Below are 24,199 nucleotides of genomic sequence, written 5' to 3'. Positions count from 1 at the left end.
CACAGAGACCAGCAGCAGTCAGGGCATCACACACATCACTCCTTAGCTTTTTTGATTGGCTGCTGTAGGTATCCCAACACTCAGTGCACCTGCAGCCATGAATCCAGCCCCTGGCACCAAATTCATCTCTTGCCTTCAAGCTGGTACCTTTCAGTCAGTGAGATCTCTCCTTGGGAGTTCTGTGCTCAGAGCTGGAGACATTTTTGAGGAACTGCACACCTGAGTGTTTCATTACTCAGCATCCTTTACCAAGTGTCTGTCTCTGTGGGGCCCTGCCTCTGTCTTTACAAAGCAAGGATAGATGGCATTTCCTCGCCATGAGGGAGAATCGTGAGGATAACTACAGTCAGGTTTGTGCAGCATTCAGAAACTAAATACCAATTACACAGGGCATTGGGGTGTAATAAGAGAGCTGAGGAAGGAAAAGGCCATACCAATAAAGTTAAATGAATTATTTACAATCAACTACAGAATGTGTTTAAAGATGAACCCACAGAAGAGCCTTTCAGACCTGTCAAATCAATGGAACCATCTGCGCTTGATGTGTCACTAGAAAAAGTTTAATAACAAATCAATAAAATGAATAGTAATAAATTACCAGGACGAGATTAATGACTCAAACTTGGAACTGGAAAATACTGAGCCAGTTTTTTAAAGGGAGACAACAAGTAAATGAAATCCGATGAAAAACAGGTAGATCTACTTAACTTCCTTAGGAACATTAAACTCACCGACCATAAATATCATGTGAATTTCCAGAAAACTTACAACAGATTACATTTCATGACATTTTGGTAAGGAAAAGAAAAAAACTAGACCAGTGGTCTGAGAGTGAAGGATTAATAAGGGTTTAAAGGATAGAAAAAAAGGGTTAATAAAGAAGGTTTTATTTTCACAAGAGAATAAATCCTGTAAGTGATCTAGAAAAGGTGATGAAAAATTAGGCAATAATATTTACTAGAGACATTAAAGTATCAAGGGTAGAAAAACCAAAAATTGACTCAGAAGATTTGCAGAAGAATTATAAAATGTCCAGTGACTGGATGATAAAACACTTGAAAATACACCTGGCAATGTACACTCGCAGCCCAGAAAACCAACTGTGTCCTGGGCTGCACCACAAGAAGTGTGACCAGAGAGTTGAGAGAGGGGATTCTGCCCCTCTGCTCTCATGAGACCCCACCCAGAGTGCTGGATCCAGCTCTGGGGTCCCCAGCACGAGAAGAACAAAGACTTGTTGCAGTGAATCCAGAGGAGGCCATGAAGATGATGAGGGCTGGGACATCCCTCCTGTGAGGACAGGCTGTGGTAGCTGTGGTTGTCCAGCCTGGAGAAGAGAAAGCTTCAGGAAGCTGTCATTGTGGCCTTGACAGGGGCTTATAAGAAAGATGAGGACAGACTGTTTAGCAGGGCCTGATGCAACAGGGCAAGGGTAATGGTTTTAATCTGAAAGAGGGCAGGGTTAGATTGGAAGAAATTTTTTATGAGGAAGGTGCTGAGGGTCTGGAATAGTACTGGTTGTGTGTGGCTTTCGTAGTGGAAGGTCTCCTTATCCATGTCAGAGGTGTTGGAACTAGATGACCTTTAAGTTCTCTTCCAACCCAAACTATTCCATGATTCTATGGAATTCAATGTGAATAAATGCAAAGGGAAGTGTGAGGAGTACCAGTCCTCAGTCAATCCATATACTGATATACACTGGGTAAGCAAATACCTCTGTGGGAAGAAATGCTGGAGACTTTGATATTTTTCCAGGAAAACATGAATTCAATGCTTAGCATTAGTGAAAAAGACAAATTTGTACATGCCATTTAAGCAAATTGATAAAGAACACAAGATAAATAATTGTTATTATACCATGATGAAGACACCCACACACCTCTACAGACAGTCCTGATCCTTTCATCCCAAAGAAGACCTGGAAAAGGCAAAGACGGAACAAAAAGGGCAATAAGGGCAATTTTCTCACAGGAACAGACTACACAGACGAAGACTTCTCAGTGTTAAAAGAGATGACGAAGAAAAAAGTAGAATAAAATTATTGAAATTACAAATATCAAGAAAGAAGGAATAGGGGACACTTGGTCCCAAGAAATGGAGGAAAGTGTAATTTAGCCACTAACAGACAATATACAGTGTGCAATTCACAAGTAGGTGGTGTGGACTCTGAAAACTTAAATGGGTCTAAAAAAATCTTCCAAGGAAGAGGAAAATCCATCAAGAGCTATTTTAATAGTTGCAGGTGATCTGCTACCACATACTGTTTGAAGCAGAACAGTGGTTGGGAAGGACCTTTGGTCCACGTTGAGCTTGGTGGTCGTGTTTGCTTTCACACATTCACCCTACAGCCCTGGGGCTTGGGTTTGAGCTGTAGACTTTTTGTACACTTGTCTTTTGGCTTGTGATAACCTGTATGAAAGAAAACTTCTGTGTTTATATCATGCCTTATTTGTTGAATCCAGCTAAGGAGTTTAAACTGAAATCCCATTTGTACAAATGTGATACAGCTGCCCATAAACAGTTGGGATCCACTCCTATGGAGAATAATTTTTTTCAGGCTATGCAAGCCATTATCTATGTATCTGTTTCTTCTTCCTTCAGAGAAAGCTTAGAGATATGAGAAATGCTAATTGAGAGGTAGATGCAACCATTTTTATATTGTTAACCAAACACTTCTTTCACACTACGTCCTTCCCTTTTTCTTTCCTCTGATGTTTAGGTTTAAAGAGATGGTGTGCTTAATTTTTATCTAAAAGTCTTGGCACAGTTACTAAGAATTTTAAATTAAAGCAATCGAAATAATTTTATTGAATATTATTTTGAGTAATCTTTTGGTTTTCCACTATCCAGTAGTGTTTCAGGATTAGCTGTCACATCTAGCTGAAGATGCCCCTGCTCATTGCAGGGGGATTGAACTGGATGACCTTTAAAGGTCCCTTCCAACCCAAGCTATTCTGTGGTTCTATGACTACACTGAATGAAAGGATTAAAAACACATCACAGATTTAAGAGCACTGAATATTCCTAAAACCACAAATGTTACAGACTAATTCAGTGTTTCAATGCAAAACTAAATTTTGCTTGTCTGTTACAGAATTTTACTAGTGCAAGACTTAGTGCCTACAATAATTAAAATAACCTACATAAATATGGCTCAGTTTACAGGATTGTGGATGTATGCACATCTTTCTAACCTACCACAGTAATATCAGGATTTTAACCTAACTGTTAAATACATCTAAATGTCCTCACTTTATTCCTTTCTGCAGTGAATCCAAGTATTCCTCATTTTTAGAGAAATTCTCACAGTACAAAACTAGGTCCCTTTGCCTTTGGGTAAAGATATGAGCAGAAGAGAAATTTCCCGGAAACTGTTTTTCAAACCTCATTAAAAAAAAGTTTCTTTTCCAGGGAAAATAAAGTACTATAATTGGATGTTAATAAATGTTGCAGCAACAACATCTAAAGAAATGTTCTAAGGAATATTTTTTCTCTGCTTACACTTCATTATAAACTAAACAAGAGAAATATAATAATAATGTTCATGCAAAAAAAATGGCTTGGAGAAAAGAGATGCCATGAATGCATAGGGCATATGTATGCCCTGAAGATATCTCTGTTCTTGTCTCTCTACAAATGATTGACAGGGAAAAAAATGAAGTAATTAACTTCTAGCTGACAGAAAACAGTAACATGGGTCTGTAATGATGGCACCCATGAGTGGCATAGTGTCCTACTTATCTGCATTTTAAAGCAACAGCTGCTAGGTCTTTTGCAATGTCTGCAGAATTTTAAAGGGAAGCAAAATTAGAAACAACAGTACATCTTTACTATAAATGTCACAAGACTGATCCTCACAAGACAGAGATTGAACAGAATGTGTTGGACATATGTGAAATAATTATATTGGAGGGAAAAAAAGCAGCTCTTATAACTCTTGACATCTATGTAAAAATATCCTGACGTTTCTGAATCAACATAACACGTGTATGGTTTCACTGTCTACCAAATTTCCTCCAGACCGAGACAGTTGCCTTGAAGATCTTCTTGAATCAGGACACTGTAAAAGAAGTTAATTATAAAAGGGTGCAGATGCCTCATTGCAAGACTGCATTTACACAGCCAGACATATCTGCACCGGAGAGGGCTCAGTATTGACAATGTTTGCAACCTCATGGCCAAGGTTAATGCCCTCTTGCACATACCATCCACACAGCTTAGCACTGGGCTCAGGGCTGCGTTGAGCCCATGTCACAACCTTTGGCCCAGAGGAATGATCAGTAGAGGACTGTGGTGCTCTTCTTCATAAAAGTGGCTGAAGTAATGGATACAGAATGGTGTAGCCTCAAAAACCATGCTGTACAGCATGGCAGCAGAACAGCATGTCCTAAACAAATGGGATGAGGATGTATGAGCACCTCCTAGAGCAAAAGTCTGTGAGATTGTGTCATACAAAGGGTTCCACATTTAGCCTGCGAGGGAACCAGTTATTCTGCTCCAAAAGAGAAATTGGGAGTGAGTAAGCAGTGCCGTGTGAGCAATCAAGGCTCTGGGTGCAAAGTGGCATGCAAGATGGTCTGGCTTCCATAGTCACACCCAAAGAATTGTGCTACAGAAACATATTTTTAGAATAAAGATCATTTTGTTGGTGAGGTAAAGCCATATCTAACATATCATATTGCAGCAGGTGGAAATCCTGTTTTGGAGTGAAATTAATTAATTCACATGTATGTGTCTCACAAATTAACTATTTCTTTGCTAATCATTGATATGATTTGAAATGGCCTCCTAATTTAAGGGCTTCTTAAAAAGAAAATGCCAGTTACGCAATGTGAAATTCCAGGCTGGCATGTGATTTATTTTAGCTATAGCTATGACTGGGATTGGAATTGTCTTGGACTTTCTTGATGTTCACTATTCAGAAAGCTTCAGATGATCCTTAAAATTAGGACCATATCTAATCTCACCTCTTTCATAGTCACTTGAAGTACAGTAAGACAAAAGGTATTGAATACAGTCTATGATAAAACTTACTAGAGACTGATAGGTTACTCAAAGCTGAAAGTAAGATTCAGACTGATCATTTTTATGCCTAAAATGAACATAGATGGATTTTAAGCACCACAGCCCTACTGCAAAATTCAGTGTTTCTTCTCCCTGCAGTGGACCAAGTATTTTAGACTACATTTACTCTCACAAATTTGTGAGAAGCTGGATGTCTCTCTCTCTTCTCTCACTTAAACGTTTATGGAATTCACATTGAAGGCAGGGAAACATCCAGACTGCAATTAACCCTATATTTAAATCTTACTGTACTTTCCATACACCTAACATATACAAAAGTGAATGCAGAAAGACCACAACAGGAGAGATCATTCCCATTCCCATACAAACACAGGCTTGATATTTACCTTTCTCTGCTAGTCCAGTGGTTAGACACTTACTTGAGTATGAGAAATTCAGTATTTTGCCACACCACTGACTGAGGAAGTGGGAGATATAAATGCAGTTTCCTTAGCATACTGTTGGGGTACAAATCTGGAACTCTGTCATCTTCATAAAGTGTCTTAACCAGCAGGTAGCCATTTTTGGAAGGGACGTTTTTCACCTCTTCTCTTGCAAAAGCACAGTGACTGAGGGGTCAGAGTGGTGAAAGTTTGGGAGAAAGAAGTTGGTGGTGACCCCTAGGCTGGAGTCTGGGGAGTGCAGCAGTGAATGAGCTGTCCTGACTGTCATCAGTGATTCTGGGCTGGCTTTGATTGAAACAGCAATAATGTAGGGAAAAAAGGACATGCTCTTGCCAGATTGTTTCATGAAATGTGAGGAACATCATCATCACCACCATTTCTTCTTCTTACATTTTAAACAACATTGCTGCTCAATAAAGTGCCTATCCTCATTTGTGCAACTTTGGTCTCAAATTCCTGAAGAGTTGGTACCTAATGCCAAGACTAAAGCCAGGCTTTCAGCAAGAGTGATGATTCAGATATATTCCAGCATTTAGTTTTTTCCATAAACTAAATCCAGGGCAGCATGTTTGAACTCAGCCCATCCCTAAGGTGTTGCTGTGCTCTGTAAGGGAGCTCCATTAAGAATGCATTTGGCCGAAGTCTCTGCTTAGCACAGCAAAACTGAATTCCTTACTCAACACTTCCATTTACCGTACACAGAATTTATGTAACTAAGTTAGGCACCTCGGATCACCCTCTACGGACCATTATAAGATGCTGGGATGCCAAAGCTGGGCTCTTGTAGCTCATAAAATGGCTTGGAGGTTGAATGCACTTCTATCAATTCTACAGACAATATGTGAGTCAGTTCTGCTCCCTACTTCTGCATCCTCACCCTGATGGTTGCTTCTTCCTACAGCCACCTTGGAAAACGCTTTTAGCATTTTACCAAAGTCAGTTCTAAGTTTCTCCTCCCATCAATCAGCAACATTTTTATACATCCTGCCAAATTCTCTACTTGGATGGATCAAGATTTCTCCTTGAGTGACACTGAAAACTATTCAGAATGGAAAGTTGTGCTTCAAGGTTTGACCTATTCTGTATTGATCTGAGGGAGAACAAGAGTGTGCCATGCTGCTGAATGGCAATATCAATTCCTTAAACACTGTGCAGTGAGATCAACGAAAAGAAATCAATACTTCACTTAAAAATGGTTTCATGGAAAGAAGTCTCTTACTCTTTCCCTTGAGAGATAAAAAAAAAGAGGTAAAGAACAGTATTTGCTGCACAAATAACACAATAAACCAAATACTGGGAAAGCCCTAAAAAATGCATTACCCTCTTTCACAGACTGTCACCAAATGGGATTATCTCAAAGCTCACTTATTTTGCTCCCTGTCATTAAGAGGAGCAGCTCATCCCTGAGTTTTACGAAACAAAACCTAAAGATTTACAAAAAAAATGAGATTATCTCCTGCCCACAGAGCATAAGGACAGGGATGAGGATTTAAAATAAGGTAGGAGTGATGTGACAGCAATGACAACATTTATTATTACAAAGGTCTGGGGGAGTCTGAAATAATCAGAACATTAAAACATGGGGACTATCACACAACCATGCCTTGCTGCAATTTAAGCATTTTATTTCCAGTTAAAATGAATCTGGAAGAAATGCTGCTGAAACAGCATTATTTATATATTATATTAGGTGTAGAAAGTATGTTTTCAAGTAGTTAAAACTAATGTTTCCTTGTCCCACTTAATTAATTATGAGGGGTGAATTGTTGGAAAAGAGACACTAGAAGCAGAAGGCACTCCTGATGGTTTAATTATGCCTTAACTGACGTTCTTATGAAGTTCGAGAAACTGACCAGGTCACTGAATGGATGAAAATTTATTGTGATGCTCTTGTTATATCAAAATGCATTGTGATGCTATTCAACTTTGCCGAATTCTTATAACACTAATGTCCATCATCGATAAAAATGCATTTTTTTTCAGTTACCATTTATGTGCATATTGATGCAATTACCTGAATAGAGTAATCTTTCAGGGAAGTGTAACCCCATTGTCTCTGTAATGCAGAAAGAACTGAACCCAAATTAACCTAGAAAAATTCATTTGAAACACGCAACTGGACTGCAAGAGTAGAAATGTATATCAAGGGATGGACTATTATTTCAAAACTCTGTTCTAGGGAACAAGTACTGAGCAGTGGCAACTCACTGATTTGCTTCTCACTCACCTCCCACAAATAATAGATGTCTGTGACTACAATCACAGTGAACATCCTCTAGGTTTGTGCATTTCAACCCGCAACCTTGAGAGTCAAAATCCAGTACCCTTCACTCGTAGTTTCAGACAGACACAAAAGCATGGCTGTGAAGGGTTGAAAGACGTGAAACCTAACGATGTTGTGGCAGTGAAGTAAGAAAGAGTTGAAAAGTGCGACTGATGAGGCCTTAGATAATGGTTTAACTAGCAAGTTAAACCATTATTTAAACAACAGAGCTCTTCCAACCCTGTAGTCCCTTAAAGGACTAATGGAAATTTACCCAAGGTACCTAGGGTATACTGTGGGGAGGCATGTGGAGACCTGGAACCATCCAAATACAACATTAAAGAGATGAATGGAGCAAGAACAGAACAGAGGGAAGTTAATAACTTCAGCTTACATGTATATTTCATGTATGCTAACCAATTAGAGCATAAAGAAAAGGCATGATGGAAACTATCTTGCAGGAGAGGGAAATGGAATCACTGTCCCTGGAAGAGTTTAACAACTGGGTAGATGTGGTGCTCAGGGACATGGTTTAGTGGTGGACCTGGCAGTGCTGGTTTAATGGTTGGACAGAATGATCTTAGAGGTCTCTTCCAACCTTTCTGATTCTTTGATTTACTGTTTAAAGAATGGATAAAACATGATGCAACTTGAACTTTTTAAAAATTTTGATCTACTGGGCAGATGCTACTGTATGATGTTTAATCACTGACCCACCCTGTTATTTAGAAAAATGCAGTACACAGGGATGGATACAGGGACAGCTGCACAAGAGGAATTTAGAAACATTGCCCAAGCCTGTAAGGGTTGGCTGTGGGAAAGGCAATGCTTTAAGCACCCTGGTCTAGCAAGAGGTGTCCCTGCCCATGGCAGGGGCATTGGAACTACATGGTCTTTGAGGTCCCTTCCAACCCAAACTTTTCTGGGATTCTACTGGATTATTGTAATTTAAAGCTTCAAATGCAGCTTGATGGAAATGGTCTCCTCCAAAAAAGCATGATATAATTTGATAGACCTTCAGGAAGTGTAAAGAACAGCCCCCTTCTACAGAGCATGATTGCTCAGCAACCCCAAACTATAAACCTCTAATTTTCTATTCTACCAAAGCAAATTTCCCATCAATCATCCATTAGGGAAGCCTATGTCATGCAAAATATTGGCAGAAGGAAACTCTAGCCTTGCTGGTGGATAACTGCTTTGATAAGGAAAAATGCTGAGATATCAGAAAATAAATTCTAAAATCAGTTAATAATCTCAAAGTTCCAATTATTCTTGTAATTGGAGGTTATTAGATTATTCTGTGCACACATTAAGAAAAAAAATAATTCACTGAAATACAGAATCTTTAAGACTCAGCCTAGCATGATTATTTTAAAAGTATTTATATTTCATAAAAGCACTTTTCCAGATCTAATTACACTAAATGACTTCTGTTGGTACTTCATTCTTCCATGAACAGTCTCACAGCTGATTTTTTAAAATGTTCTTTACCCCATGTAGTCCTATTACCACAGGTAAAGCACAAAATGAAAAACATATCCAGTGTTTCACTCTGAGTGAATGTTTTGAGTATTGCAAAGTTTCTAGTATAAAGATCACTCAGAGAGAATCCTATTGAAGTATTTCACCTAAATGTCAGCAGGTCTACTTTCTATCAATACCCTAAGAGAGCATAAATGTTCTTTTCCTGAACGTCTCTTGTGGGCATAGTCTTTTTGGTATGCAATAAAGACACAATTAAAAGAAATATTCCCTTTTTGCTGGCTGAAAAGACTAAGGCCCTGACTTAGAAAGCTAAGGCTCTGCAGAGAAGTAACAGCACTGAAAACAACTTAGATTTATATTTTTTGTTCTATCTCCAAGCAGAAATGGACGGAAGGCCAGATACATGTCATGCTTTCAAAGGAATGGATATAGTCATGTGTTTTCAATGGAGCCTTCCTCGTGAATTTTTGTTCCAGTACCTTAATAATATGTGTGAAGTCAGGGAGGGGAGAGAGACTGGATCATCCTTTTCTTAAACCTGTTGGGAGTTTCTTGTTTATAACACATCGTAAGTACAACCAGAGCCTAGGTTATATTGTCCTGAAACTGAAGAATCAGACACACTCTTCTGATTCCATTAGAAACACTTCCATTTGGCTGGCAATAAAAAAAACCCCAACCTCTTTTCACACATCGAATTCAGAAATTTCTGATACAATTTGATGTCAGATTCTTCAGAGTTTCGTGACTTAAATAGTCTGAGATGACTTATTCAAAATCTGTTTATCTGCAATAACTGCAATTAAATGTCCTACAATGAACAAACTGTAGCTCCAGCATCACCCAGTATCTCTCTAACAACAGAACTGTGCATCTTTAAGTCCTAAATCAAGGTAGAATCTGAGCTGCTCAATTCCAGTTCCACTTATCTTCCTGGAGAAAGAACTCAGAGAAGATGGAAAATTCTTTGTGTGCTAATAACAGGCAGAGGTCTTCCAAACAGTAAATTGGAGTAAAATTCTTGCTAGCACTAAGATTTTTGTCTGAGCTATGGCAGTTCATGACTGCTCAATTCACTCACATTACCACTGGCTATATTGAATGTAGATGGGGTTTACTGATTTTGTAGAAAACACAATTATTATGTAATCTTTAGTAAATAAAGTTAGAGAATTTCCCATATTTCATACACCTATCTATCTGTTCTTCCAAAACACAACAAAATTCCCTTTCAAATTGATGTCCCCAGTTGCTCTGGAGTATATTTAGAACTCAAGGCAAGTAGAAAAAATAATGCAAATTTTGTGTAACATGCTGTGGTAGGTAGTGCATTTCCATAGATGGAATGCCAAAAGTACAATTGCAGCAGCTTAATATTTTACAAAAATTCCTTAAAAAGCAGCACTAAAATCTGAGTATAATTGAAGTATCCTTTTCCAAAAGCTCAAATGCTAACAAAGTAGGGATTTTCCTTTCCTCATCTTAATGCAGATTAGGAGCTGCTGCACTGAAGAAAGGGAATTATAGCAACTAAGACATTTAGGGAAAGGAAACTTTAATCCTTCTGCATACTGTCCACATTAGAAGGGAATATATTCTTATATCTGTCCAAGCCTAATGTCTTTAGGATGGCAATACAGAGAAATTAAAATTAAAGTAGCTGAAAATCCACCTACCATACAGGACTTTCATACTTTGTTGAGAGGAAAACAACCCCATTTTCTACAGGCTAAATTCAGCCATGATCCTTGCATTATGCTGGATAATTTTTAATTTATTAATTCAGTCAGTTTGCCTATTCTTTCATACATTCAATGACAAAAACATCCTGTTTGTTGATTATTTCTTTTACAATTTTCTTTCTTCAGACTTCTTGCAGCCAAACCTGTTGCAATCTTCATTAAATGCAAAATTATGTGTTGAATTTTATCAATGTTTTTCAATTTTTTTTATATTCTTGAAGGAAACCCATAGATAAGTATTCTAAATGAATGACTATCTGCTGGTGATGTCTGCAGACAGACAAAGGCTGACAAATTGATCACTGAGGACATTTAAAAGAAAACCCCGTATTTCTAATCATGTTCTATTTAAACATATTCTGAGCTTCAGCATTGAGCAATAATACAAATTAAAGTAAATTAAAATACTGAAACCATCCATTAAAAGAAGATGATTGCATTAACACAGTAGCTATAATAAAGGGTCATCCTTCTTGGCCTGTGTCAAAAGACAGCATATAATTCAGATATTCTGAGAAATTATCAGGCACTTGATGAATGAGGTCAGCTTTACAGGAAAGAATAGCTGTTTAACACTTAACCACTGAAACTCACCCAGCTGCCAGGTTTCATATCTGTTTTGCATGGGAGCTAATATTCTGTGGTTATTGCACCTGCAGGAGGCAATGTGGTGAGCTGCAAATTGAGCCATCATCTAGCAATAATCATTAGATTTGGCCAGATATTAAGCCCAATACAGAAATTGATTAGAAGTGTCTCATGGTCCACTGTTATTAATTAATATTTTGCTTTTCTTATTGATGTACTAATTAATTATTAAAATATAAGTAGATGAAGAGATTGCCAAAGACTTACCAAGAAAATTTATGTTCAGTTCAGTTTTGCTGACAGATCTGCTAAAGTTCACAAAGCTTTCAAGATGAGTCCACATGTAAATATCAATGATGAAAGAGGATTTCTGATTTTTACTCCTGGAACGTCTCATGCTTGTGGCTTGAAATCAGAATAAAAACTGATGACCCTAACTGCAGTCTAGTTGGGTTAACTTAAGCAGACTGAAACCTGTGTAAATCAGATCTGAAGAAGCACCATGCACTGGAGTCATGCCATAACTCAATACTCTAGTAGAGGCTTTAGGAACCTACTTCTGACCTTGATAATGTCCCTGTAGCTCATCCTCTTTTCTGTAGAGAAGACTAGGTATGAAATCAGGACCAGACACCAGTACCATAAACAATATAATGGGATAAATTTGCTATAAAATTAGTAAATAAATAAGTGGATGTCATAAGAATGTGTCTGTAAAGTTATGTCTGGATGAAACATTGGGCAGAATACCCCTGAGAACAAATCCACTTTCCAGGACATCTCTGGGGATGTTACATCCACAGCTTCTCCCTGCAGCAGAGCCTTCTTTGTCACAATAGCTCTCCATGCATGTGGCAACGCTCTGCCAGCCAGTATAGAAAAGGAAAAATAACTTTCAATGCTTATACTGAAAGGGCAATTGCATTTGGAATCTGCAAACCCTGTTAGAAACATTGCTTCTGCCTTGTTTCCTGCAGCGCTTCTGAAAATGGTTTTGATACTGTCTAGTCTCAATCTATTTTCAAGACGGGTTCACAAAGATACCAGTTTCCTTGTCCATAAATACATGAAGAAACCACAGACATTTTTCAAATCTAAGATGTACTTTTACAAGAGTAGTTCCTGAAGTATTCTCAAGAAAATGGAACATGACAGACAAAGTCTGACTGGCTGGGTACAGATAGAAACAGAAGAAAGGACTGAAATATGGCTTTGCATTTGAATCATCTGTAAGAAAGTGGCAAAGTACTGTTTGATGGCCATTAAGCTAGGCTTTCATTCATTGGTCATCTATGATCCTTTTCTCTCCAAATTGTCTTACAGTCTCTGCAGAAAGGAGTAATTACTACAGTGGGTATCTGCAGCCTTTACCTGGACTCTAAAATGTCTCAAGAAGATCAACAGGAAAAAGCCTGTCTGCAGAGATAGTGCTTTTTAAAAGAGAAAGATTACAGATCTTCCCAGCTCCCAGAGTGAAATAAATATTGATACTTTCTGGAAATGGGAAGGACAGGTATCATTAGCAGCACTCTAAGGTAAAAACTATTCCAGACAGACATAACTAAGACCTAAGTGGTTAGAAATGTAAGGTTATAAAACCCCCAAAGCCTTCTATAGTGTTAAGTAACTTTTTCTGCCCTAATTTTTTCCCCAAAGCTTTCAGCTGCTGCCCTCTATGCCAGGACCCTTTTAAACAACTGGAAAGAAGGTGTAGGAGCAGAAATAGTAACATGCTATTGCTTTCTCTGTAAGCAGGAGTTTGTATAGAACTATACATTATGCTGTGCTAAATAGGTGTGTTGATAATTGTATCAGCCCAATATATTGGGTGAAGGAATGTGGCTGCCTTCATGGTCAATTAAAAAGCATAAGAAAGTGTTTAATTATTATAATTCCTGTTTGGCAAGGAACATCTGGCAAACTCTTCACCAGATAACTGACAGTCTGTTTATTTGCTACATTAATAGATAAAGCAGTTAGAGTAAGAATCTTTAAGAGGAGAATGAGCCCCACAATCAGAGTCTTCACAAGAGAGGTGGAGTTGGAGATACGGCAGAATGCAGATGAACACACGCATATACAGACACAGAGAGAGAGATGTCAATTTCTGAAATAATTTTTTACTCCATTTGTTCTGAACATTCACAGAGGAACAAACCCTGCTTGTCAAGACTGGTATACAAGAGGGACAGAGACAGGGTAAGCAGTGCCAGACCTGCTGGGGCTGGCATGCTGAGCTGGCTCCCCTTGGACACCAGCTTTTAAGTATTGACCAGCACCACACAAGCACCACTCACAGCAGAAACAGCAAAGTAGCTGCATCTAAACCAGGGTTTACTCAACAGGACGTCAGTGAAGCCTGGGGGGACCTGATTAGTACTTTTTTTCCTGTTACAAGAGTGGGGCAGCAGGGAATGACTAAATGGAGTTCCTGAGGAGCTTGTTATGGGCCCGAATTCAGGTAGGCAATTCCCCAGATCCTCCTAGGCTCAAATTATTGCATATTTGGAGTAATTGAGCATTTTTGCAGTAATTTCTAATGAGAAGTAAAAGGGTCAGCAGAGACTACTGGTCCCACTTAGCCTCATCACTTAACTTGGCTGGGCTCCCTCCTCAGAGATGGACCTCCTTGCAGTGAAACTAAAGATCCTCCTAATTTGTTTTTATTGGAAGGAACTTCGAATGCAAATTCCCACTACCCTTTTCAGCAGGGTTATGTCCTGTTTCACACTGTTCTCAGCTTAGTTTCAACACAGCTGATTTGGAGAGCCTGTTCTATAGTGGCTTTATGACTTTTCTGTATAAGTTTTCAGAGAGAAAACTCTTCAGTAGGGCCCAGCATCTTCTTTCTCTCACACTGGCCACTGTGTTGTGTGCAAATGCTCAAATTTAGATTTCAATTTTGAATGTATTCACACAAGTTTTTATTCAATAGTCTTTTGTCTCTATGCTTATGGTCTAAGCTACTGTCTTGTACTTTTCCAGTTGAGAGCTGCACAAACTGATGGCGTCCTATTATAGCTGTTGACATGGAAACATCATAAGCAACTATTTGTTGGACAAGGCTGCTATTTCACAGGGAGCATACACAGCTTAAATGCATGTTTTGCTGATTCACTTTCAGCCATTTTAAGACACAGACAGTTTATCTTCCTTTTCACATCCCCCTCCCCTTCACCGATGGATCATGCTCAGAGTTTCTGCTTAGAAATGAGGCTGAAACTGTGCCTATCTTGGTTGTAAAAATTTCAAATAAATCCTATTCCCACATGAGACCAAGACCTTCATCCTCACCATCTTCTGGCTTGGAAATAATTCTAGCTGACACTTTCTACTCTCCGAAGCAGAAAGCAGGCAGTCCCTCTAGGGAAGGGAAAAGCACAATATATGTGCAATGAAAAGCTATTAAGGCATCTCCTAAAAAAAGAATAGGGTGTGCTGCTTCTGTAGAGCAGACATCATGTCAAGCACATTACCTGTTCTGGGACATTATTTTAATAACTTATGAAACAGAACAATATGGAAAATGGTCACAAGTGTGTACTACTTATGCCTACTGAAGTTGCTAAAAGAAAAGCTGTTTCACACCAGGCCTTAATGATGCTGCACTGAGGACATGGTTCCCTGTCTCACTCAGTTATTTAAAATACATCAAGTTTTACTGAAAATATAAAGGTAAGATGACTTAGGCAAGAATGGCTTTGATAAGGAGCTGCTTTATATTCTGTTTTCTATTCTAAACTTTTGGCAGAACGTGTTATCTCCAATTCCTGTAGGCTGTGGTTGATTGACACTGGGCTCAGTCCTGCCAGGTGCTCAGTACTGTGTACCATAGCTCATAATTTTGAACACAGAATAGTCAATGATTTCCAAAGCCACAGCCACATGGAAGTAAATCTGCTTTTTGCCCCCTTTTGGCACAGCTGGAGAAGCACCCATTGATAAAAGGCTTGCTGGGCTGTTGGTTCATGCTGCAGCTAACGAAGCATCGCGCTGCATCTCTGGGAGGGATCCCTGAACCCATTACACACCCAGTACCTAAGAGCAGCAGATATGGTAAACATGAAGATGTGAAGGAAAGAGCTGCTGTCAGATGCAGAGATGAGACTGTTTGACTGATGTGTTTACATGTTCAGTTTTCACTCTCCATTAACTGCTTTGTCTTTGTGAAATGTTACAAAGAATTGCAAACAAACATAATTTTTCCTTATCTGTTCATTAGTATCAACATTGGAAAAAAGTAGCAGATGAATAATAAATGCAGTAACTGTTAGGAAAAACTGTAATAGCTTGTGAGTTGGCTAATAGTTTCAACTGACTATATATCAAATGTATCAGTTTTCACAGTCCTAGCATATTGAGGAGACATGTTGTATTTACAGCATTACACTTTAGGGTGGTTTTTTAGCACCAGACTGCCATCAAACTTTAAACCTGAAGGTCTTTGAATTGTGAGTAATAAGACTAATAATTCTCACATGCATCTCTCAGCTGAGAGTGGCATCAGCATTGTGATTCTTAGGACACTTCAGTTAAAGACCTGCGAAAATTTCACTGGCATAATATAAAGAAGTGAAATTTTCACAGTTCCCACTGACAGTGAGAGGCCACTTAAAAAAATCCCAACAAAACAATTCCAGATACTGTCTGTTCTTGTGTTTTCAGTTGAAATTTTTTATTTCTCCTTCTCTCTGTTCTTAGCAGCAGAATGATGAACATGGTAATTTTTGCAAATGCTGTTAAGCATGTGAACAAGTTCAATTTTGTAAGAAAATATTAGATTTGCTTTGTCAAAGACAAGAGCTGGTTTCATCTTCCTTTTTCATTTTACAGATAATCACATGTTCTGTAAGCCAGATGTTTCTGCTCTAAACATGAAATTCAACGCCATAAATAAAAACTACTGGATTTACTTCCCATTGTATTAGGTGATTCTTGTATTCCAGCATATCCCTCATCCTCCTCAGTTCCTCAGTGTTCCTGATAACTAAAGAAGACCTGAGTGAACAGTTATTCAGTGATATGGTTCTGCTCTTGAATGTCTCCCTGGAGAAAAGGTCTCTAAAGCATGCAGAGTGACCCTCCTTGCTTTGAAAAATAAAGATTTACACTATTTCCTTGGTTCTGAATCCGAGCAGTTCTCACTGAAGCCAGGGAGAATATTTGTATCAGGAGGACGTAGAAAAGATTCTTATTTTCAGAGAAAGAACCATTAAAATGTAGTAATTGAATATTCAGAACATCTGACTTAACCAGGACATGTGAAATGAGTGATATTCCAACATTTCCGGTCTGAAAAGGAATTTCAAGTCCAATAAACCATTTCATAAATTTAGTTTTGGGCGTACCTATCTGGCCATTTCCAAACTTATCTGCATTACGCCACTTCTGACACAATTTCTGAATACACGTTTCCATTCTGTGCTACAATTCGAACCGTTTAAATGCCCAGGAATCTGAGGTAAGTAAAAAACTGTACTAAAATTCTATTTTCCTCCACTTAATGTTCAGTAGAGGGAATTTCAATAGCTCTACCATGCCATTAAATACAGACATGGCAATGTAAGGTATAGTTATTTCCTCATTAATACAAAGAAAAATAATGTCTAAGTGCCAAGCTCACCCCATTTGCTCTCCAGAAATCTGTACTGACCTACAGTGCTGCAAAACTTGAAAGAAACTGCAGTTTGGATGGTCCCAGATGCTGGAGTCATAAACTCATCCAGCTTGATGACCATGTAATGAGTTTATGTGGATCCTCAGAAGTGCTAACTAAAGTGACAAATGAATTCAGAGGGAATCCTGGGGAACAAAAATACGGGCAAAAAACCATCCCAATTAAAAAAGAGTGTTTGTGTTTCCAAGCTGCGTTGCAGAAGAATGCAGAGACAAGAGTCAGAAGGCTGATGTTATAGCTCCTAGATATGTATATGAGCACTTGTGTGTGTGAGAGATAGCAAAAGAGAAAGATTTTCAGAGTGTGTGGGATCCAGGTCACACAACTTGAAGTGTCTCTAATATTGATGTTTACATCTCAGCTAATCACCTGAGGCTCCTTCCACTCAACTGTGAGAAAGAGACATTTTTAGGGCATGATTCGCCTGAGCAATTTTAGATGTCTACTTCTGGATGACATGAACTGTACTCTGAAAGTGCCAAGTGCACTCCACTGACTCAAGAGCGGTATCAGGCAACTCACTTAAGTAAAGATTTTTGCAATGTGTATGTAGATATAGCATGTAATTAACACCAACATATCTATTTGGATTTTCTTTATATATATCCACACATACACCTTGCAGAAACATATTCTCTCTCCTTGTAATGAGTATTTAATCATGGCCATTTCATACCTCTCTCTGGTTTCCTCAGTACCTCCTTCTGAAAACCCCAGTGCAACCATCTCTTCATTGCATTTCTTCTTCCAGACCTAGACACTAAGAGCTTTCCATTACCCAGTCTGATCTTATCATGTGTTCAGGTTTAACTACCATGATGTTTCCAAGAATTGCATTTCTCAGGCAGATTTCAGACTGCATTGCAACCGGCTGTGCAGATTCCCAGGAGAATTCTGCCCTTGGAGCCTTGATCTGATGGGGGTTCACTACCTCAAAGAAGACAGGGAGATTGAAGGTGGTTGTAACAGACACTGCATAAAAAAAGCCCTGGATATCAGACTCAGTTGATGAATTTCAGTTGTAGCTCTGAAAACTTCAAAACTGAGAATTTCTGCGATTTGTTGAAAATCAAAGTCTCTCTAGTGGAAGATGGCCCTGCCCATGGCAGAGGTTTGAAACCAGACGATCTTTAAGGTCTCTTCTAACCCAAACCATCCATGGTTCTATGATATGGCAACATACCTATTTCCAGGTCCAGGAAATTTGTGTAAAGGTGTCTAATACCTAATGGAGAATCCATTGTGCTGGGAATGAGAGTAAATCACCCAAAGTACCTCGGCTTTGACTTCCCTTTTGCTGAGCTAAGTTCTGATGGCAAATCTCTAGATTCTTCCTCATGGTTCAATAAGAAATGGACCAGAACACACACATTTTTAACACATAATACTATGTGTTTGCATGGCCCATATCTATCACAGCTTAGCAATAATTCCAGTTAGAAGACGCCAAAAATGAGGTGAACTAAAGAGGCACCTCTGTGCACTGTGCAAATTTTTTATAAATAGTGCAGCATGGACTGGAAACAAAAAAGTTCATCTTATTGGGAAGAGCCCTTGGGCCCACTTCCCACTGTAGTGTTCTTTCTTCCCTCCACAGTGGAGAGGCAGCTGCAGAACTACTTCTTCTGACATTATAGTTGGATCCAGTCCTGTCCCAGACCTGATTTTCATCCCCCCCTTTACAGACAACTGTGCCATTCACTTTGTACTGATATATTTGAAAGTAGTGCTGAAGCTGAAACTTTTCATTCGGCGTTTCGGGAAGCTGAACCAGTCCCCTCATATATGGCAACAAGGAGCCCTGATGAGGTGAAATCATGTTTCGTCACTGACAGTACTGAAGAGACTTTAAACAGAGAAGTGGCAGTGAAAGTTTTGGGGGGTGTGAAGCTTTGGAGTTATTTCTGCAAGCGATACACCTCCAGGGTACCTAGTTGTGGCTTTAGACAACTGGAATTTTAAAATATAAACATTATTTCAGAAGTTGTCTGGTTTGAATAAAGCTTAAATGGTGCAGTGACTGTTTCTTCTAAGCGTATCTCACTACTTTTCATCTGTAAACCAAAACCAGACTCTAAGACGGCAGTTTTGGATGCCAGATAATTCCTGAAAACCTTTTCTTTGCACGTATAGTAGTAATTACTGAAGTGTCTACTTTTATCCTCAGAAATCTAACACAAGGACTTTAAGTTCAGGAATAATCCAGTAAAACAACAGGGAAACTGCTTAAGATCTGAGTTTCCTCCAACACTTGGAAATTAAAGTTTCAATGACTGCTCCAATTCAACCAAGCTTTTTAAGGACTTTACTTCTCTGATGCTTACCTCTTCAAAATGTTCCATAACCTGCGAGTTAAATAACAGGATATGACATTTCCTAGGAGTAGCTACAGTAACCATATGTAACCTAAAAAAATTGGCTATTGATATGGACCTAGAAGGACAAAGCAAAGCATGTATTTATTTCAAGACAAACAAATATATAATGCTATGAGAGTAGATTTTAAAACCTTGAGCTAAAAAGACAAAAAGGAAGACATGAATTTGCATAAGACCCTGCTATGTGTGTATATAGCACAGCATTTAACTGGTGATGGGTTTGTTTACTCTCCTTGTTGATCATGAGCTGATGACTGAATTCCAATGGCTTAAAAATGATAAGAGCAGACTTGTTTTTAGTCTGTCATTGCTGTCAGTGAATTCAATTGAAATTCATTCACTTTCACCACTAAAAAAAAGCATGAATAATAACATTTCTTATGTTTCCTACCCATTCTCTTACTTTCTGCATTTTTTTCTGTATTTCTTTTCCTCAACACATCTAGGGACAAAGAGGTTGAGGGCTCCCAAAAGGACTGCTCCATTCTCCCTTGGAATCTCTTACTTTGCCTTTAAGGTTGTGAACTCTGATAATGTCCCACACAGAGATACAAGGTCTGTGATACAAAAGCAACAGGTACTACAGAAAAAAAGAATTCTGGAAACTCATGGGAAATATTCCAGGAGGCATCAGAGAGACAGACTGGGATAAAGAAGGAAAGAAAAAAATACAAATCTGAATCACCAGAATATGCAGAGAAAAAAGATCATATCAAAGAGTTACACGATTTCCCTGAACAAATAGTTCTTGATCTCTTTCCTGTGTTATTTACACTCCTGAAGTGAGATTTCTAATTGCTTTCAGCCACCTACTTTATGGACCTACGTTTGACCCTTTAGCCCCATATTACATTTTGCCTCACTTAATTTAATATAGCTTCTTTCACATATCTCAATGCTATACTTTTTTAGTAGGGGCTGGATGGAGAAATCACAGACTGTAAGTAAAGAAGCAAACCCTGCTTCCAGTGAACCCCACATGCACTGGCATAACTGTAGCTTTACATTTTGTCACTCTCTTTTGTTGGCTTTTCTATGAGCAGGTAATTATGCTTATTTTCAATTATTACAACCGATCTGGATCTTAATTTATTTCCTTGTGTTACCTAAAATATAGTAATTTGCTTCAATTCAGCTTTCTGGTTAAAAAATAACCATGCTTGCTGTACTCAGTGAAGGACAGCAAAATCACTACATCCCAAAGAAAGGAAAACAGCAAACTTGAATCATAAACTTGGCATTACAGCTAGAGATTTACAACAACATATGGTCATTTGCCTCTAGCTCTCTGGCACATGCTGACTAAAATAATCCATTGAAACAGAAATGTCCTGAGTTGTAAGAATAGAAACCAAATGCTAGATCCTAGTTATTTACATGGGCCCTGCCTGTAAAGAGGATCCATAAAGAGAAAATTTTCATCTCTGAAAACAAGTACATTTCTGAGCCCAGATTTATTTTTCCTTAGTGCCTAACACAGACATAAAGTACCTTGGTAATTAGTGCATGTGAATTGAACTGACAGTGACAGGCACAAGGCTGCAGGTGCTACTGCACTACAAAAATGTTATGGTAATATATGGGATACAGAGCCTCTCAAACAGGCTGCTCAGACATGGACACCGTCAGCCCATGTGGGTTTTGACAGAAAAAAGTAAACGCTAACAAAAGTGACTGAGGCTTTGGTGGTTTTCTGCTTCAGAGGTTTGGGGCATTTGTTGGAACAACTGGGGAATAAAAGAGCAGGTTTTGCATTTGTAGTTTGGGAAGTGCCATTTAGATAAGCAGCTAAGACATCAAAGGCTCCTGCAGTGAAGCACCAGGGCATAGCAGCTTAGTGAGACAGACCACAGCCAGAATTCATGAAGTAGCAGAAAACCAGGCTCATCAGTGCACACGAGTGCTGCTAGTCCAGATGCAGCACAGATATCTCAGCTTGGCTCAGAGTGCAAGTTAATAAGCCTCAGTTCTCAGCAGAGCTTACCAGGTCAATGCCCATACAGTGGGGATCAAGCTTTGTTGCAGTTCAAACTGCAGTAAGGTGTTCAGAACCCCGTGTTAGCCCTTTATGTGCACACATCAATTAACCTGCAGTTGCTGGCTTGGGCTACTCACACCATTACTGCCTACACTTTGGTTTTCTAGCTTATCTCAAGACAGGAAGCTTGGATCTATCCATCCTTACACACAATTGTAGCTTCTCATAAAGTGCAAATTCAGGGAGCTGACCAAAGCTCTTGACAACAAAGTCACTCTGTTTGCTCTGGAAAAAAACCTGCTTCAGGTCAGGGAAGGTCAGAGATGCATTGAAAACCTCAACACTTCTAATCTGACCTTACCCAACAGCAATGTCACTGGTAAGAGTGATCCATGTCCCTTCAGTCGTTGCTCTTTCTGACAGCAGTACCAATTAGTGCTTCATGTGGTTGTTGCCCATTAGAACAAGACCCTTCATGCTAACATTTAAATTTTCCCTTCCTTCTCTGCTACCTTACTCCTTCATGCTGAGAGCATAATGACAAAATGTAGAATTTAACCTTAATTGGATCTCTGCAATGTTATCACCTGAATTAGCTCCCCTGTGAATAATTATCACTGCCTAGAGGCTGACAAATTGCTTCCCTCTACTTCATGATTGTCAGGAATTTCAAATTATATGCTGAGCATGGGGAGGATAGAGGGGACAAAGAGGAGAATGAAAATGAAAGCCTAGAGAAGCATAATTATTAAGATCGTTAAAATACTTGACAGAGTCTCATAGTCCCCATGAGTCCCAAAAGGAGAGAGTGACAGCAAGAATTTTGCTGGGGCAACTGGGCAACACCCAGTCTGGCAACAGGCTCGTACAGTCAAAGTGAAGCTACAACCACTGCCCCCAGTAAGTTACAAAGGTAATTCTTTTGTTATTCATGACCCCATTTAAGCTATGGACAGCAGTTTAACATCTCATCTTGAGTTTAACATCTCGTCTGCACATTTGATCTTGCTAGGTAGATGGCAAATTCTTTGCAGCATAGACTGATAGAAGGGTAAACATATGTGAGGAGATAGTAGCAGATTGCCATGCACTTAGAATAGCATATAAGAGTTTGTGTTTTGGAAGAAAAAGGTTTTTCCATGTCTGGGCAAGACCTCAGACGGAAACAACTTGTATCATTACTCCACAGTATCCATCTCAGACATTGACAGAGCTAAGGAATGTTCATCTCATAAACACAAATTCCTGTAAAAGTGTAATGCTCTTTGCACATTACTTGAAATAGTCAAATAGGGCAAATAGGGCTTTTAACCAATTTTCTTATTAATGATGCTGTGCTTGTAAGATGGATGCATTTCCCAGTTCATTTCAAGGCAGCTCCTCAGACTTCTTTCCCACTTTGCCAAACCAACAGCACACATCAGGCATAGACAAGGTAGCTGCTGACATATTCCCAGGAGAAGGCTCTTCCTGCTTACCTGACATACAGTGACCTCTTCTGATTAGTCCTCAGGGAGCCAGACCCAGAACTCATGCTGTGATTCATCATCTGCTCACGCAGGTCATGGATTTTTGCCTCAAATCGAGCGTACTCTAAGGAGATAAGAAAACCACAGAGAATAAAGATATTTTAGTTTTCTTGACCTATATAATCATTAGGGCTGCTAAATGCAAATTAACATTAAATTAATGAGTGTGAGGCATGTCTTGAAAATTGAGGTCTAACAGAACCTTGAATTAATGCATTGTCTTAGGTAAATATATGACCTTTTTATTGTGGTACCTGAGCATTTCAGCACTGGCTAGGTGAGGAATCAGCTATCTAGACCCATGGTCCCGCAGTTTCAGGAAAGGAAAGGAGGTTTAAAATGTGTTAATCAGTCTCTTCCAGTGCACTGAAGTTATTAACGAGTCAAGCAATTACTGTAAAATCCCACCCAAATGAAGGAGATATTTCCATGTCAACTATCCCCAGTGCAGCCAGACAATCATCGTACGAGCAATCAGCCATCTATTTTACATTGCCCACTGAGGCTTGGGCTCTGTTTCTTTTAAATAGGTGGAGCCACATCTCGGTCTTAGGATGGGTGATCCCAGAAATTCCAAACCTAAGGTACATAACAATAGCACCGACCTGCTCCCCTCCACAACTTGTTCACCCCCATACTTCTACTGGTGTCTCTGCAAAATGTTGCGACCTGCTGCCCAGCAACATGGGATCAGCTAGAGCTGCATCATTAGGTGAAACTCTTCTGATAGGACACAGCCTCATCAACCCTCCCTCCAGCTTCTCATCGTGTGACCAATGGGCTGAGCTCTGGTTTGCAAGAAGAAAGGTTAAGGTCTTGGAGACAAGCTCTATTTCCTTGAAACTGAGAACCTCCAGCAGCATAGAGAGCCACAATTCAACCTAAACCCAGGAAATCTTCTGATGTGAGCTATAAGACTAAGCTGAGGGGGTGTACAAAATACATTTCAGTGAGTCAGTGACACTTTAAAGAGTAAGATATTGCAGACTGATGCCAGCAAAGAGAAGATGATGTTCCCTGCACCTCAACGTTTTATTTTACTGATGCCTTCAAAAGAAAGTCCCTTTCCCCACAGCAAGGCTAGAGCAGAA

The 24,199-nt window shown here is 39.1% G+C and overlaps 1 protein-coding gene across 6 annotated transcripts in view; it reads right to left on the bottom strand.

The window, feature by feature from the left end:
- DLG2 (discs large MAGUK scaffold protein 2) overlaps nt 1–24,199 on the bottom strand; it is a 986,088-nt gene that overhangs the window by 65,162 nt on the left and 896,727 nt on the right. For all 6 annotated transcript variants that reach the window (XM_066341286.1, XM_066341281.1, XM_066341282.1 and 3 more), the window contains one exon: nt 23,058–23,172. In XM_066341286.1, coding sequence (XP_066197383.1) covers nt 23,058–23,172 — 115 coding nt within the window. The remainder of the gene's footprint in view (nt 1–23,057; nt 23,173–24,199) is intronic.

Source organism: Sylvia atricapilla, chromosome 2 (assembly GCF_009819655.1).
Source record: "Sylvia atricapilla isolate bSylAtr1 chromosome 2, bSylAtr1.pri, whole genome shotgun sequence".
Taxonomy (NCBI): Eukaryota; Metazoa; Chordata; class Aves; order Passeriformes; family Sylviidae; genus Sylvia; species Sylvia atricapilla.
Note: the sequence above shows the minus strand (reverse complement) of the source record. Positions and strands in the feature narration are given on the sequence as shown.